The 18,643-nt window shown below is 38.0% G+C and overlaps 1 protein-coding gene across 2 annotated transcripts in view; it reads right to left on the minus strand.

Moving 5' to 3' along the window:
• GNPTAB (N-acetylglucosamine-1-phosphate transferase alpha and beta subunits) overlaps positions 1-18,643 on the minus strand; it is a 60,369-nt gene that overhangs the window by 31,574 nt on the left and 10,152 nt on the right. For both annotated transcript variants that reach the window (XM_011386771.2, XM_023527320.1), the window contains exons 2-5: positions 11,861-11,946; positions 4,561-4,680; positions 3,449-3,490; positions 1,227-1,432 (exon numbers count right to left, since the gene is read on the minus strand). In XM_011386771.2, coding sequence (XP_011385073.1) covers positions 1,227-1,432; positions 3,449-3,490; positions 4,561-4,680; positions 11,861-11,946 — 454 coding nt within the window. The remainder of the gene's footprint in view (positions 1-1,226; positions 1,433-3,448; positions 3,491-4,560; positions 4,681-11,860; positions 11,947-18,643) is intronic.

Raw genomic sequence — 18,643 nt, forward strand, 5'->3', positions numbered from 1 at the left:
AAGAAGTGAGTACTATGGTAGATACTGCTCAGGATACAAACTGTTGAGGGCTGAAGCTTCTGCTCAATAAAGAAATTAGATGAGAACTCTATAGACTGCTTGTGCAATCAAAAACTAAGTTGTGAATTAAGTCACAAGTACTATAAGAATTTGGAAAAGTAAAAATACAATCATTGTGAATGTACTAGTCCAGGATCTTCATGGAGGAGACAGAATTTGAGATGGGTCGGGAAAGAACAGGAGATGAGCTAGGAGAGAAAAAGGAGAGGCAGCAGCGTACATGTGTGAAAACACTGACATCTCTGAGGGAATGCCAGGAGGGCAAGGATGTGAGGATCAATGGGCAAAATCAAAGCAATTAGAGCGGAATCCTAAACACCAGGAAAAGGAGTTTGTATCTGTGAACTGATAAAACAGGGTTTTCCAATTTTTACAGTTATGTGCTGGACAGATTGGAGAAGAACTTTACAGAGCAGCTAGGTGTCTGTGACTGGAGTCTATTGAAGGAACTGTCTAGTGTAAAAAGAAATGAGGTGAGTAGGGTAAGACTCTATGAATCATCCACAAAAAAAAAAAAAAAACAAGTAATAGGATGAGGTTAATTATTAGTTGTTGGAGGTAAAAAGAAAAAAAGAGTCAAAGATTTAAGCAGAAGGTACCACATTACAAATGTTAAAACACACAGAGCCCTCAAGTAGAGAGGTTTGGTGCAGAGAAACGATGAGAGACCAGAGGCTAAGGAGGTACAGGCATGGGGCTCGCGGCTCAGGGGCCAAGTTGGAGGAGGGGATCTCTCAGGATGAGGGTGCGGTTTTATGGAAGGAATTACAATTTTAATTCTATTATTTGGCTAAATCAACTGTATAACCAGATGTTTCAATGTTTCAAGTATGTTCTGTCCAAACTGCAGAAAATAACACTGGTGAGGAGTTACATGGTTTAAAAAAAAAATTTAAAAAAACCTTCCAGAACAAATAAGAGCAAGACAGCAAGGTATATGTGGGAGTACCAGGTTTAAGGCCCTGACTCAAGCACGGAAAGCATGTGTATTACACATGTACCTCTGAGGTTAGGGCTGAGATACAATGTCAGCTCCTTTGCTTCTCTTTATATTTCTTTGAAACTGAATTTCTTTAAAATTGAATCGTTTCTGCTCCATTCGTAATTTTGTTACTCAAACATCCAATGATAACATGATTTTCAAATACCCCACAAGAAGATCTTACCATTCTTGGTACTGTCGAAAACAACTACTGAAACATTAGTAGAAGGGTTTTTTGGTTTTGCAACATTGAATATGTCGCTAGCAGAATGAAAAGAAGGATAAAGAGATGGCAGGTCCTTCAGTGTGATGTTGGTCGGCAGGGCTGGGTCCAGGACAAGCATTGGCACCTTAATGCAGTGTGTCAGCAAACATTCCAACTGCTTCTCACTGGAAAGAAACACCAATACGCTCACAACTGCATTCTTGAAAAGTTAATCAACACTAAGAAGCTTGTTGGTACTACTAAATTTTCCAGATGTTTTCTACATCCTATAAAAAATCATGATATTTTAATAAACAAAAAATTTTATCTCAAGAATATAAAAATTTAGTAAGTTAGCAAGTATGATATGTAAAATTATTAAACAAGTACAAATTTAAAGAGAGCTTCCAAATTTCTATTAACAAGATTGCCTCCAAAATTTACTAACTCAAAGTTGCACCAAAAAGTAAATAAGCATTTCATTACTATCATTTTAAAGGTTAATCATAACTCCAGTGAAGCCCATTAGGCTGATCAGGAAGTAGATAAATTCTGGTTGACAGAGCATCATCATACCAGATACAATTTACCAATTCCAATTAGAATGCAATTTAATACATTGGATATGACATCGCACTGATGCAAACAAAAGCAAATGTGACAAGGTTCTAAGATGATTTTCTATAAAGTATTTCGATCTACACATAATACCTAGAATAAAAATATTACCTAAGTAAATAAATGGGCAAAGAACATGGCTAGAGAATTCACAAAGTGGGAGCTATGACAGGCTGAACAATATATAAAATGGACCGACCTTATTAATAATCAAAGAACTGCAAAAGAAAACAATGAGGGGTCACCTTTTGTTTACTAAATTAACACTCTCAATAAATGATGACTCAATGTTAGTGCAAGTACAGTAAACATATTCTCAAAAACTGGTGTCACTCTTAATGGGTGTTTGCCATTTCCTCTTGGGAAAAGCAACTGGGTAATACATACATATAGTATAAAAACATACATATGCTTCTTCCTCAGTAGTTTACTTCCATGAATCTAGTCCAAGTAGGAGAAGAGAAACAAACAGGAAAAACAAACGAACTCATACAAAGAAAATGTCACAGATCCAAATAAAATACGACAAAGTATTGACAATAATGAAAATACAAGTGCCCAACATTTAGTAAATTATAGTACAGCTACTTTGTGGACTATTATACTACTATTAAAATTGAAAAGTGAGAAGCATAAAGATAATTTATCAACCAAGAAATGTGTATATTGATTTAAAATTTTAAGAACAGAATAGGATACAAAATTGCACATGGATTATAACTATAAAAACATGCATGAAAAAGGAATAATAAAATGATCATAGTTGTTGAATGAGGACCATAATTCTGTTTGTTCTTTTCATTTTCCTCTCAACTCTTCTGTAACGTTGCACCATTACTTTAATCAATTTAAAAGCCATTTAAAAGTAACAAAATTAATGGTAGTATATGTCAATAATTACACATAATTAACATAAAGAGATGATTCAAAAGGTACTTCTGAATCTCTAAATTCCTCAGGATCGTTTCTATGAGGAACTCTTCTGATTTAAGTCTAATGGTTAAGTAGAGAAAGTAGTAGTTAAGAGACGTCCACTTCTCAGTGAAACGGTCTTGTTTTAAGAACTTATCAGAGTCAGATCAAGATAGGTATATCTGATTCTTGCCATCGGGCTAAATTCTCTATCCAAGTCTTCAAATATATGACATACAACTTTGACAGCTTTTAAATATAAGAAAATACATATTGAACATATAATTAAATAATGGATATAAATTCTATAAATAAAAACACTGGGTGTAAGTTAAGAGTTTAAATGATCCAAGAGAACAGTACACTAAGACAGATTAATAAGAACGATAGAGGAAAAACAACCTTTCTAACGCTTCCAAGAAATGATAAAGCTTTGATTAGCTACAACCCAAACCACCAGAGTTCTCAATCAATTATGCCTTTGGCACTGCAAAATTTCCCATCTAATGGACGCACTTAATTTGGGAGTCAAAAACTAGCCAAAGAGGAATTGAACAGGAGAAACAGAGTAAATACAAAATACTGTGTTTCCAACGAAAACAAGTGAGAACCCAGAAGTTTCACTTCGATACTTCAATTTTTATTCCTGAGAGGAAAATTAAACTTCTTACCTCTTCTTAGTTGGTTCTGTTGTGTTCTTCCCAAGGATTTCTCTAATAAAAGCAAATATATTTCGTTACATATGCATGAACTAGTGCTGGCCCTAAACATGAATAAGAGATGACTTACGACACTGATTTTCTTGGTTACTCCACTGGAACTAACTAGTCGGTTAGGAAGTAGTACAATGCTTATAACACTTAACGGGCATAATAAATTATATGTTTCAATGAAATGTGATCAACAAATATTATCATGCACCTCCCATAGTAACCAAGTCAGTTTGACTTAAAATATAAGCTTTTATGTTTTACTAGGGAAACGTGGTACCGGGCTGTCAAGGTCATTTTCACAAAGGGAAGGTCTTATATTCTCTAACATGGAAGGAAACCATTTGTTGCAGAATAACATGGCCAACAACCCACGACTGGGGGGCAATCATAACAGTCACAAAGAAGTGAGCGGGGAAATTCTCTGCAAATACTCCCAAGGATTCGCAGGGGAAGTTTACACAGCCAGGACCCTAGCTCTGAAGGCTCACCAGAAGCCCACTGTACTTTTCTCAGATAAAGTAAATAAAATGATCGAAATTCCACATTAAGAAAAAAATTTACTGAAGTTTCTAGTTCCACAGTGTACTATTTGATATTAAAAGGGTTTAGTAAAGGGAATATACTTTTTACTGCCTTTATCAAATGGAAAAAATAATTTCAGTCTGTCAGCCTGTTTTATTTTTCAAGAGAATAAGCCATCTTACTATACAGCTATTTTGCATAATGAAATCTTACTTCTAGAAGCTATCACATGTGGGACTCAGACTGAGCTGGAAGCCTAGAGCTCCTTGGGAGGCTCCTCCACCTTTAGGCCCCTCAAGACCAAGGAAGGCATCACTGGAGTGCCACTGGTCTAAAATGGCCACCTACCAAAGTGAGGCCAGGATCTTGCCAAAGTGGCCGAGTCCTCTTTCGGTACCCAGAAACAAGGGTCAGATGCATGGCTGCCAAGATCTGGTAATGCCATGAGTTTGAGGTGCAGATTTTTGTTTGGATAGCATTGTGATAGCATCCTTCTGAACTGTACTGTAGAGCTTTTTGTGTTCTTCTTTTTAAAGTATCAGTTTTACCTCATTGCTTTCTGCTCCTCTTCCATCTGTTCTCTGACTTGCTGTAGTTCCTTCAGTAGTTCAAGATCTGTGCCATTCACCCAGGTGTAAACCACGTCAATCGGCATGGGAAGACAGAGCCTAGGGTAAAGCAAGTCCTCCAGCTCAGATGCATTTTTCCAATATATTTGGGAATAAGCGTAAAACAGGGTTTAAACTTAGAGGTTACGCAAAAAAAACAGTGAAAAGGTAATCCCACCACATTTAAGACCGTGGAGATCTTAGAAGCTCACTTTAAACTGATAAGTTCTCAGTTTTGTAAAAATGAGACTGGGATACAAATGCAGCCAAACATGGGAAAAAATATTGGAAGCTCAAACAAAATTATTTTTAAAAAGTTAGCAAGCAGTCCACAACAAAGATCTAGCCCTATTTAATGAGGTGGCCTTCCTGTTCTCTGCTGTCCCCAAGTCCGATCCCTCCTGATCCTCCTGGTCCTGCTCTTTTTTTTCATAGCGCTTATCACCTGACACATTAAATAATTAACTTGTTATGTACTGGTAATTATGTGTTCCTCCCCTAGAATGTAAGCTCTAAGAAGACAGAAAACTTCCGTTTGTTCCCTGAAGCACCCAACAAATTAGAAGAGTGCCTGGCACATGGGAACTCTGTATTTGCTGAGTGAGTCAGCGGTTTCTATAACACACTAGCACAGAACTTCCCGAGCCTGCTTGATTTTTCCCTTGCTATCCTTAAAATAAGGGGTCAAGCAGGCTTTGAATTAAGTATCCTGTCTGAGCCTAATCTTAGTGTTTTTTTTCAGGTTTTACCCCTTTCATCGACTTACCAAAATCCCACCCCACCTTTCAGGGCTCCGTACCCATCCACGACACAGGAGCTCACAGTGACACAGAACACATACACACTGTGCATGGTTCTGTTTGAAATTGGGTCTATTCTTAGAAATGGTACAGTTTTTTGTTTGTGTTTTTTCCTTTAGGCCAAAGACCGAAGCTTTCCCTCCTTTGGTCTTCCTCACAGGCCAAGCACAGGGCACTAGGAAGGGCTCCAAAGTGTAACCAAAAGATCACATCTTTGCTTTTGGCTGCAGTCATCTCACTCAGTGCAGGGTTAATTATCACATGGGAAAATAAATGTGGTTTGGTGGATAAATCTTTCCGATTATGGAAGGAAAATTATAAATAGTAGAAGTGACAACCACTTCTAGCTTAAGAGAAGCAGGTGAGATGTGGGAGGAGAGTTTACTCATTCACCGAATAAGTATTTTATGGGCACTTTGTGTGAGGCAGTGTTCTAGACGCTGGGGACTCAGCAGGAAATAAAATAAAACTGAAATCTGTGCCTTCATAGAGCTTACATTCTAGAAAGGTAAAGGCAGGAAATAAACCAAATAAAGTCAAATGATGTTCAGTGTTCTTATGGAGAAAATAAAGCAGGGGATATGAAGTATGCCTATGGTGGAGGTCAGTGTTAAGTAGGGAAATTAGCAATGGCCTCACTGGAAAGTAGCATTTCAGCAAAGATGTGAAGGAAGTGAGGAGGCAAGCCACGTGGGTAACTTGGGGAAGAATGGTCCAAAGAACGGGAACACCCTATGCAAATGCCCTGATGCAGACACCCATATGGCACAGTCAAGGAACTGAAGCTAGTGTGGCAGAGATAACGGGAGCAAAGGGAAGAGCACAGGAGAGGTGGGGTTAACGAGGTAACAGGGGACCCAGAGCTTCATGGGGAAAATGAAGAATCACCTCATAATCAGGCATCTGTGATCACTGAGCATCTACCAACCCTCCTGTCAAGATTCACCACTGCCTGCAAAATATAACCTAAACTCCTTCATAATCTACACCTCATGTTCTAGACACTCCAATTGTATACCCTTACCCAAACAAGGTAAGAACGTATAGGCTTTTGTGCCTTTGAACATGCTTCCCTCTGCCTGCAATATCCTTTCTTTCATGCTCCTGTCAACAATGTCCTCCTTCCCCAATGACCCCTTCCCTCACTTCTCCCAAAGAGAACGTACTGCTTAACATGCAGCTTCTACTGTGCTTTGTATTCTAAGGAAGTCTTGGCACACTGTGCTGGACTCCTTTTTTACGCATGTCTATCTTCCAGAGATAGGAGTATCGCTGAGGCAGAAATGTTATCATGCATTCTGTTATCATGCCCTGCTTCATGAATTATTTCTTCTCTTTCCTTTATCTTCGGGCGCTCTCTCCCTACAGTAACAGTGTGCAAAAGCATCCTCATCTAGGTTTTTTCTGCACTTATCTATATTGATGGTTCTCAAATGTTAGCAGGTATCAGAATCACATGTAGGACTTGTAAAAGATTGCTGGGCTCCATCCCCAGAATTTGATTCATTAGGTCTGGACTAGGACCCCAGGATTTGCTTTTCTAACAAGTTCCCAGGTAATGCCTATGCTGCTGGTCAAAAAATTCACTTTGAGAGCTGTTCATTTATATGTAGGTTATAATTCACATTTTCAAGTTAAAAAACAAAAGCCTCCCCCAGTAAAATGCCAGTTCTATGTGGGGTCTATGAGTTTCTCCTATCTACCACATGCCTAGGAATAGTGCCTAGTCCATGAGTGGGGTTTAATATGTACTTGTTGGCTAAATAAACCATTAGTTCACTCCTTCGACATACACACTGGTCTTTTCCATTAAAAAAAAAAAAAAAAGACGTTACCCTCATGTAAATTACCCAAGATCATTTCACTCCCAACTTCTCAGGGGGGTCTATGCTTAGACTGAAAACTGATTTGAAAAAACTGCTTAAGTGACATATTTTTAAAAGGTTAAAAAAAGAATTTCACATTCCAAAACTTCTGCTATTAAAGATTTTTAAATAGAATCAAGAGATATCCATACATATTCAGCTGAGGAAAACAATGTAAGTATATAATGCATTTATGTACTGGTTCTTCTAATAAGGCTGTATTACATGACTGATCTAATTCTCTGGTATTAAACTAACAACCCTAAGGAAATCATGTGATGTGTGACCTGCTCCAGGTCAGTGAGTCAGTTGTTTTTCTAAGATCATGGTCACAGTAAGTTGGAGTCTTTTGTTCTAACCACGAGACCACTATCTTAGTTCCCAAATGAGATGGAAGCTTTTATCACAGAATCAAAGACTATATAAGTCACCTATGACTCAGAACCAAAGCTGTGGTGACAGTGATACAACTTTTCATCAGTTTGGCTTAAATGAATGTAAAGGCACTTAATAGTCTCTTGGTTCTATGTTCTATAAAGTAGGTAAGAAAACTTAGAACTTAAATAGTATCTTAGAATGAAAGAGTTGGAAGAGAGATTTTATCTTAATAATGCCCCACGATTAGCAGCAGTAGGTAATTGACAATAGTGACATGATTTTTTTTTCACTCAGAGCAAACAACACTAAAAAGAAAAACTAGCAAAACAATGAAAACTTCCTATAAACATTACAGTGTTTTAAAATACATCAGAACATGTGGTATGTTATGTATGATTCATTTACTTGTCATCGTCAAAATTAGGCAATTCTGAAATATCCCTGCATAAAAATTAAATTACATTTTAATGCAAGCTTAATTTTAGAAAGAGAAATATTTAACACACAGTTTAGTGGTTACTAGAGGGAAAAGGGGGAAAGGGGAAGGTAGACAAAGGTAAACGGAGTCAAAATATGGTGACAGATCTGACTGGGTGGTGAACACAAAATGCAATATACAGATGATGTATTACTGAATTGTACACTTGAAACCTACATAATTTTATTAACCAATGTCACCCCCTAAAAATTTAATTTTATAAAATTCTTCAAAAAGAGAACAAGAGTATTTGATTAAAACTGCAGACCTCAATATCTAGATTTTCTAAGCTAGATTTCCTTCTAATTTTCAAAGCCCCTTAAGGCAGGGATTTATACAACTGCACTATCAGCACCTAGCACAGCATAAGGCACAGTAGGTTGAGCAGATACTCAATAAATATCTGAATAAAAAAAAAAATAACCCATTTTGAGTTTTTCTTTTTTAGAAAAAGTATTATTAAAGTGAAGATTGGAAAAGTAGGAAAATTGTATTTCATTAGGAATCTGATAGTGTAACAGTTCTCAAAGTGTGGTCACCAGACCAGCAGCCTGAGTATCACCAGGGAACTTGTTAGAAATGAAAATTCTCTGAGCCCCTCCGAAAACTACAGACTAAGAAATTCTGGGAGTAGGGAGAAACTTTATTTTCTCAAGCCTTCCATGGGATCCTGGTTCACACTGAAGTTTGAGAACTGCTATGGTAAGGAAATGGTTCCCAAACTTTTCAGTCTCTAGAACTTCCACACTCTTAAAAATTATTGAAGACCCCAAAAAGCTTTGGTTTATAGGTTATAACTATCCACATTTGCCATATTTGAAAATAAAAGACCTTTTAAAAACACTAATTCATTTAAAAATAATAAAGTCCTTCGCATGTTAACTATTTGTATGAATAACTTTTTTAATGAAAACAATAGTTTTCAAAATAAAAAAATTTAGTGAGAAGCACTGTTTTACCTTTCTGCTATTTCATCTCTTTAATGACTTAGCAGAAAAAAACAAGCACCTCAAATCTCCTGTATTCAGTCTGTTCCCTTATGTTGTTTTGGTTGAAGTAAATGGAAAAACAAAAAACAAAAAACAAACAAACAAAAAAAACAAGCTCACAGATATGTAATTGGAAAGAGGAGTATTTTAATAGCCTTTTCAGATAATAATGGATATTCTTCTTTGATTCCACACCAAAACAAGTGGTAGTTTCCTAAAAATTAGTTGCAATGTAGAATCAGAAACGACATTACTGAACTTTTGTGCTTTTACATTAAAATCCCTTGGTCTTTCTTGCACGTTGAATGGCTTTTACCCATGCAAGATTCTGTAACATAAATGTATTGCTTATCTGGAAAATAAGTTCTGCAACTTGAGTTATGCAGCTCTGCCAAATGGTGACACTTTTCCTCAATGCTCTCATACAATATTGATGAATATGATTTTCTAGATGAAATCATATCTACACAAATCTAATCAGAGAAGTGTTTTTTCATAGTGTGAAGCTGTTAAGCTCACGGTGGTGGAAACACGTTTTCTAAAATTCTAATTTTCACTTGAAAGATCAAGTTTTATCATTGGCAACAAATACTGTTATTTGTTCTCCTTCAAGAGACAGGACTGCTTTGTTCACTGTCAAGAAAAAACCTGCCAAATAACCAAGCCTAAGTAACCATACTTGAATCTGTCCTTTCAAGTTATAACAATGGTGTTCCGTGAAACAGAAGAGCCAGCTTGTTCAGGTTATAACTCAAATAATCACACAAGGCTTTTCCCTCAAGACCATCACCAAGCAGTCACGTGTTTTATGTGTGCTTCTTATTTCATTACAAAGACATAAAAAAAAAAATGTTTACTCAAAGGGTCAAGATATAATTAAAGCAATAATTTTTGCTGCTTTATCATGAACTTTTAAAAGTGAAACTGGCTTTTTTCTTCTCCCTGCAAAAATGTGGTGGTGAAGAATATAATGACTCACGCTCAGGTATGGCAATTTTACCCACCACTGCTTTTACACTATCAATGCAAATGTCAACGCAGTAAAAAAGGCTAATAACACCTTAGTATTGTAATAAAAAAGTTTTGATTTCACAATCCCCCAGAGTCTTCAAGACTGCTGTTTTAAGAGCTCCTAAGAGAGAGATCTAGAGTTTCCCTACTTTGCTAATTATTTGCTTGTAAGCTATCGCCCATTCTAGACGATGAAATCCTTTATAGCAGATAGTAATATCTCAGGGTCTAAAATAGAGTAAAACTCAAAGATCCCATCTGCTGAAGGAGCAAATTGAGGGATGACATTCACACATAGGGTGCCTTAAGGACCAAAGCAAAGAGTAAAGCTTTAGGTCAATTCAAGAAATCCCAAACCCTTCTTCACTGAGATGGTCAGGACTATAATAATAAATACATCTAATTAACACAGTTATTTTTAAAACTACTTACTTGATAGAAATCACATAAGCACTCATAACAAGTGAACAGAGGGACAAGAAAGTGCTTCTAAGCGGGAGACAAGGGCTCTAGAAGAGTTGGTGATATAGGTTCTCAAAAAACTATCAAGGTGTGTCAATTGACACCTATTATTACTTATTGTTTCATTAGGTTTTCTGGTTCAGTGAGAGTAGAGGGAAAAATTTATGGGACTTCTCCTCAGGGAAAAATGACAGTAAAAGTCTCCATGTATGGCCTGACATTTAAACCAAGGTCTTTTGCGAGGTTAAGTACCTTACTTGCTACTCCATGTTCGTATTGGTCTTCTCTTGCTCCTTGCCCTGTAGTGACTGGCTGTGAGCCATTACAATGAAAAGGAGAATCAACAGATACTGTATAAAGCGAATAAATCAAAAAAGAGAAAACTTTGTTTATTTTTTAAAGTTAGAATGATGATCACCAGAGGAATCCAAAACAAAAATCCATTAAGTGGTTCCTCTGGGTGAGGGGAAATTCTGAATGGAACAGAGAGAGAGAATTTACTTTTCATTTTTCTGAAATGCTTGAACTATTTTCACCACATATATTGCTTTTATAATATAAAAGAATATAAGGAATAGTTTTATAGACAAAAACTGAAAAGAGCCTGTGTGATTCATTTTAGCTGCAAGAAGAGAAAGAAGATGCTAGAAAGACGGCTTCTGTTCCGAGGTCTGTCTTGTGAGAGAAGAAAACTCTCCAAGGAAAAGAAGGGTTGACGGCAGCATTCGAAATGGCTACGCCAAGAAGCTTGGCTTTAAGGAGCAAAAGACACAACCTGTGAAGTTGTTTGTTCCTTCCTACAGCAAGGCAGCAAGATGTGGTGACCACAGGGACAGGTGAGGGTCCAGGACTGGTGGCTATCATAGGAATAGCCCTGGTTAACAGAGTGATGTCAACCGAAGAATACTGGCCAGGGCTCCGAAGTGGCTGCAGAGTAAGCCGCCCAGTTTCCTCATTCTACAGGGGGATGGAATGAAATTTACTTCACAGAACTGGGGCAAAGATAAAATGAGACCATGTAACTTAGAGTACTCGATAAAGTGCAAGGCAGGATTACTCTTTGAGAGTCAGATTTTCCATCTGTAAAACTTGAAGATGGACTACAAGGTTCCCTTAGATGGGAGGAGTCTTGAACGACTTAAACCGCATCTACAACTTGGAAAGCTCCCTTCAACTGCTATATTTAAAGCCTGGGTGATTTCATGACTCATCATTTAAGTCCAAATAAATTCCTCTCCAAAACTGATCTCTTCTCACCGATTTTGAAAGGACTTTCCAGCAATATTGTCTCTGTAGGAATCAAACAAAACATGGTATTGATCCCGGCTCCATTCCAGAACCACCTAGGGGAAAAAAAAGAAAAAAATAATGTTTCATTTGCATCAAATACTAAGAATAATATTTCATTTTAATTTCATTAAGAATTGTTAAAGGAACAAGTAAAACAATCAAAATTCATCTACTCAGTGCTTGTCATCTATCAGACACTGTACCCAATCCAGATGAATAAGCTACAATATAAGGACAGTTATACAGATAGATAACTGGCCTGTGGAAGGGGGAGTGGAATCAAAGAGATTTAAAAGGATGCCATATGAGAACTAGGTATTAGAGAATGAGTTCGCCACGTAGGAGAAAGGGACCGTGCCAGAAGAGCATGTTCAAAAGTTAAGAACCAGCAAAAACAAGCTGTTTGAGGGCGGCCGTGCAGTTGGCCTTGGATGCAGCACAGTAACAGCATAGAAATGCCGCTGGGAGAGGAGGATGGGCCCTGACTGGGATGTGCCTTCCATGCCATGGGAAGCGGAGGTACTGAAGAATTTTAAGGCAGCTACACGATCCATCCAAAACTTGAGAAAGACTCTCCTCGCAGCACAGAACACAAGCTAAAGCAGAAGAGACTGACAAGATATGGGGGATGATGACTACCTTACTATCTACGAGGTTTCAGCTGATGACCTTGCTAAGTATTTCAGGAGAAAACACAGGGGTTTAGATAGGGGTCCCCTCATGTCTGCATCCCAGATCTATAAACCTACCCACACATATGCCCCATTTACTTCTTCACTCCCTTTACCATAGAGGAAGTGTCCCTCCTTCTTGCAAACGTCCCATCTCTGGCCATTTACTCTGGATTGTATCAACTCATCTTCTCAAGACTCTGCCTCTTTTCTCTCTTCCTCTCAATAGGATCGTTCCCATCAGCATACAAACATATTCCAGCATCTCAGAAAAATGTTCACTTCACACCTTGGTCCAGCTAGTCCCTCTACTCTAAATTCTGTCTCTTAGGGCAAATATCTTTAGAGAGTCATCTCCCACTCTTCAATTCGCCCTTCAGCCCACTCCAGTATTACTTCTCTCTCACCACTTTTGTGGCTTAACAAGGCCACCGGGTCAAATTCAGTGACATTTTCCTGATCTTTATCTTACTCAACTGGTGGTGGTTGCCCAGTTCCTCCTTACTGAATCACTCTCTTGGTTTTCTCTCATCACTCTGGTGAATCCTTTTCGATCTTCTTTTCATCCTCTTCTCTCTGACCTTTAAATTTGTCCTTTCATTCTCTTCCTCTTCCTGGAATGCCCGCCTTCCTGCCAAGGCTCCTTCCAGCTTCCCATTCCACCAACCCTAAGATGTAGCCCTGCTACACTGAGATGGCTGTGGGAAATTCTAGTCATTTAGGTTTCATTCTAGCCAGCAGAAAGAAGAGAAGGTGAAAGACATGCTCCTCCTTTAAGGAGGCTTCTTGGAAGCTGCCCTTGTTTTCATTAGCCAGAAGGTAGTCACATGACAACATCTGGTTGACCTAGGGCTCAACTACAATTGCTCACTTCTTTTCATGGCATTTAGGTTTTTCAAGACCTGGCCTCTGCCTACCTGTACCACCTCCCTTCACTCGTGTACTTCATAAACATCACAAATTCAACTAATAATTCTCTCACTCAATGTAGTGATTTAAAAACAACTGATTTAAAATGTATCAATTTAAAAACTGAGGGTCTAATGTGCCTTGTACTAGGCTTACAAAGAGAAATGAGCTAAGTTCCCTGACTTTAAGGAACTACAGCCAATTATCATTAGTAGAGGTTTACTGATGGCTATAGCACGAACATCAAACCTTCCCTAGGAAGACACCAAAAAGACTTTCCTGAAGAAGCAGGAATTTGAAGGAACACTGAACTCTCCCTAGGAAGACACCAAAAAGACTTTCCTGAAGAAACAGGAATTTGAAGGAACACTGACTCTCCCTAGGAAGACACCAAAAAGACTTTCCTGAAGAAGGAGTGTTGGCAGATTCTTAAAAGATAAACAGGAGTCTGTCAGCAGTTCAGCTGGAGAACGGGGTGTGTCAGAGAATTTGCTACTAGAATGGATATGGGGGTGAGGAAAGGAAGAGAATAAAGAATGATCGCTAGGTTTTCAGTGTATCTAATATGAGTGACTGAAGAGACAGTGGGACCACCTAATGACATAGAAGGAACAGGTGTAGTGGGGATGAAAGCTGGTGGGATTCAAGGGTCCCATTTTAGTTATGGTACATTTGAGGTTATACATGTATATGACTGGCCTCTCCACTGGACCACAAATTCCTAGAGGAGGGGGAATGAGCTCTACCTTTAATAACAGACATAGCATCAAACCCAATACAGGCACATAGCCATCACCTTTACTAAATATATATTATCATTTTTAATAATATAACTGTATCAATTAGTATCAACTTACTGAGCTCAAATAGAAGTGATTCTCCATCAATATCCCTGTACTCAGAAGGTGGGGAGGAACATAAAAGAGCACACTTCACAAATGGCTGAGAAATGCTGACATGCTACGTGTTGACACAACGTGTCTTCCTTCATCAGATAAAACAATCTCACCATCTCCAAACCACTCTGGTATATGAGAAAGAACAACAATAGCAAGAGACCCTTATCTAACACAACAGAAACATTCCTACTCATCCAGAATTCTGCACACTTAGCTCTTAGGGGAGGTAGCTGGGTTGTAACTCAGAGGACGCAGGTTTTCACCTCTACTCTATCACTTTTATGCGAGATCTTGGGCAAGTTATTTAGTCTCAGTTCTGAGTAATGAAAGGGGTCTGAACAAATCATCTCTGAAATCCCTTCCAGTCCTAAAAGTATAGGACTAAAGGAGGTGTAGAGTTGTGTGGATGACACTGTGTAAATGGTGCAGTTTCTTTTCTGGGCCCACCTGTCAACTCCATTAGGACATCAAGTCTCTTCCTATCTTCAGCCTCCTCTGGGTCTCTTGTCCCTGGTCCTAACCCCATCAACATTTAAACTTGATTCTCTTACGTCATAACCATTTCCCTTTCCTGCTTACATCAACTGTCTACTAGACCCTGTTATGGAAATCTTGCCAAATTCTTTTTTTTTTTTTTTAAGTGAATTAGTAATGTGCTATGTGAGGGATCAAAAAAGGAGGCCTGTAAATCAAATAACATTCATCTAAGAGTTAATGTCAGATCATTTTCTTAATACTACCCAGGATGGAAAACAGCAGAAATTTGAATGGACAATTATCAAATTACTTATTCTGGGGTAAGCCATAAAAATATAACTTACTTCCAAATGACAAAGAAACCAAAAAACACATAAACTCATAATTAGATCTATTTTCAGCCATTCTTAGCAATAAACAAAAGATCAGTGGAGAAGTTAGAGAAACACTTATAAAGTCAAGCCTCTTCTTCCACAAAGCCTTTCCATATTCTTCAGCCCAATTTGAATGCTTCCTTCTCAGAACTCTGAGTAATTTGTATCTCTTATCACTTACTTGGAAATCAGTTACCCACCGCCTTGTAATATTTCTTGCCTTGCATCACTTAGCTTTTTTATCGTTATATTTATCTTTCACCCCATGTTAGCATCCTGTCAGACCACCAGGTTACAAACTGCTTGAGGGCAGAGAATTACTTACAATGCTATTGATCATCAACTCACACTCAGCACATTTCACTGTATACCATATTCTTCTTAATAAATATTTGGTTATGGCAGGAGTGACATAAGCAAACACTGGATTTGGAAATTTGGGACACATTTTGGGAGAACTTCTCAGTTCTCCTACCAGTAGGTAAGTTACAAATTTTCAGGCCTCAATTTCCCTCACTATGAACTTAAGCACAAAATCTATTTCATCGGTTTGCTGTGCTACTGCAGTAGGACAGTGATTCTCATATGACATGGTGAGTAAAAGGTATGAAAAGTATGATGGATGTACTAGAAGTCCTTGGTAAATAAAGCATATTTTCCTGAACCGTCATTTTTATAATGACATTTAAAATATTATATTGGTAGTAACACAATTTTTAATGAAGTAATGTGGAAAATTGAGATAATTTTTATAGAGAAAACATTGGCCTGCAAAAAATTCCTGCTTGCTATTTTGAATTATTATCCCCATCCCCACCCCCACCCCCACATACACACGCATCCTCTCTACACTAGTCTCCTCTGAGTATTTACTTTTCTTTGCTACTAAGGGTTGTTTGCTGATAAAATTTAAGACACAACGAACTAAAATACTATTTATTAAAATAATATGTGAGCTCTGAAATACCTCATAAACAATGTTTCATTAATAAGGAATTATAAAAATCTAAAGGTGGTTTATTGTACTAGTTAAAAATGTTAACCACTTTTAAGACTCCATTTTAATCATCATCACATTCAAGGTATTCAAGATCAATTGTTAGTCAGTTTTTTACAAAATGGCAGCAAAGTCAGTCTTAATGTGTTGATCGCAGAGAAGGGGTGGGTACGCACATCATGCCAAGCAATCCTCCCCACTGAACCCTCGTAACAAGGGACTTACTGTGAGGGAGGTACAAGGACGGCTCATTTTCCAAAGAGAAGCCCCGGGACATGTGGCAGTCAGTGAGTGATGGGGCAGAGACCTGAATTAACCCAGCTCCAGAGCCCATTTTCCTGTTTTGCTTTGTCCGGGCTCTTTCAGCATCACCAGGCTGCCTCCTCTGACACTTATTTACATAGACCTGGCTTTGTCAAATACACAGTTAGGGACATGGCCATTTGACCAGTTCTGAAGCTGGTATGTTTGTCATCCTTAAGTCAATGATCCAGAACTGTTTCCCTAGCATGTTTATAAATGACCGCAATCAAATAATAATTGCCTTTTTCCTCAGTATTTTAAAATGTCTAATAGTCCTTAAACTGGTGCATGCACATGAATACTAAAATAATAAACCTTTTAAAATGATAAAATTAGTAGATGCTTTTATTAGAGACTTTTATGATTTCAGACGTGATCAAATTCATGCCTACAGCAGAATAACAGTGAATGAGATGCATGCCCCATAATCCTGTTTCAGAGGAATTCCCCAGTTAAGGAAAGGAGGAAGGTAATTATTAAGAAGAGAACAGATATATAGTGCAAAGACTGTAAGATTTATAATCAGAAGACATGAGTGTAAATCTGGCACTTATCAATAATAAAATCTAGGACACCCCTCTAGTCTCAATTTCATCTTTTGCAGAATGAGGATATTAATACCAACTATTTCCTAAGACTCTTTGATGAGTAAATGAGATGTGGAAGTAATATAAGACTATACAACAATACCTATATGCAAAGTGTTCACATGTCTCTTAAAGACAGCATTTGCAGTGCTACAAGATAACTGTTTAAATATGTTTCTACACCTCTGTGAGCAACTCAAAGCCAGGAATTCGACCTCTTTTTCATTTTTATTCCCAGATCCTTGCACAGTGCCTGGCACAAAATCAATAAACATTTTAGAATGAACAAATATGGCTACCAGTCTTACAAGGCAAACATCTTGGAACAGCTTACCACTCCATGGTTTCCCTCTAGAACTTTCTGCTTTTGGGTCCATTCCTGGACGGTCAAGGTAAAGGCTAAAGGGCTAGAATTGTAGAGACAATAGCAAGCCTAGACATGCAAGAATATAAAACTCTCTCTGTAAAAAGCACATGTCCCTTTCTCAACCTTCCAAGCAAAGAAATGTGACATGCTACCCTGTAAAACTTACGATGTTGGGCTCTCTAACCTCAAGCAGTAAGAACTCTAACACTGACAGAGCTTTTCATACATTGATTATCATCAGTTTACAGTGTTCATAGATTATAAAGATTCTTTGTAAGTTTCTGAAAACAAAATTTATTTTGCATTAAGAGCACTGAGAGACCAAGATATATATCTTAAAGATATGATTCTAAGTTTTATCTTTTCTATGAACACTCCTCCTTTGATATCAATCAGGAAGTCAAATCTGCTCATCATCAGAAGCATTTTCTAATCACGTTTGATTAAACTCTCTCATTTTCTTTTCCTGTCTTAATCCGTTTAGTCTGTTATCGCAAAATACTACAGCCTGGGTAGCTTCTAACGACAGAAATTTACCTCTCGCAGTTCTGGAGACTGGAAAGACTAAGATCAAGGCGCTGGCAGATGTGGTATCTGGGGAGACCCGGCTTCCAGGTTCAAAGACAGCTGTCTTCTCACTGTGTCACCTCACATGGTGGAAGGGGAAGTGGATGAGGGAGCAATCTGGGGTCTCATTTATAAGGGCACTAACCCCATGCATTGAGGATTCCATCCTCATGACCTAATCACCTCCCAAAGGCCTCACTTCTGATAATATCACATTGGGGATAAATAAAAAGACAAAGTCAAGCAATAAATCGGCAATACATAATGTCAGTTTCTGAAAGCAAAGACACCTTTCTTTCAGGACTTTGTACAATTATAAAAATCAATACTGAAAGCTTGCCTATTCTGAAGCATTGCACTCAACATGGTATTTTCACCTGGATTCCTATTGTGCCCAACAGTCTCCTGCTACCATTCTCCTCTACCTGCAATTCACCTTCCACATTACCTCCAGAGCAACTGTTCTAAACGCAGATCTAATTCATCACCCTTGCTTCAAATCAATTGAATGATCCTCACTGTCTTCAGGATGAATCTAAATTTCTTAAGCATCACTCAGTACGCGAGTCCCAAACTGGCCACTGCTTGCCGCTCAGGTT

Source organism: Pteropus vampyrus, unplaced genomic scaffold (assembly GCF_000151845.1).
Source record: "Pteropus vampyrus isolate Shadow unplaced genomic scaffold, Pvam_2.0 Scaffold16, whole genome shotgun sequence".
Taxonomy (NCBI): domain Eukaryota; kingdom Metazoa; phylum Chordata; class Mammalia; order Chiroptera; family Pteropodidae; genus Pteropus; species Pteropus vampyrus.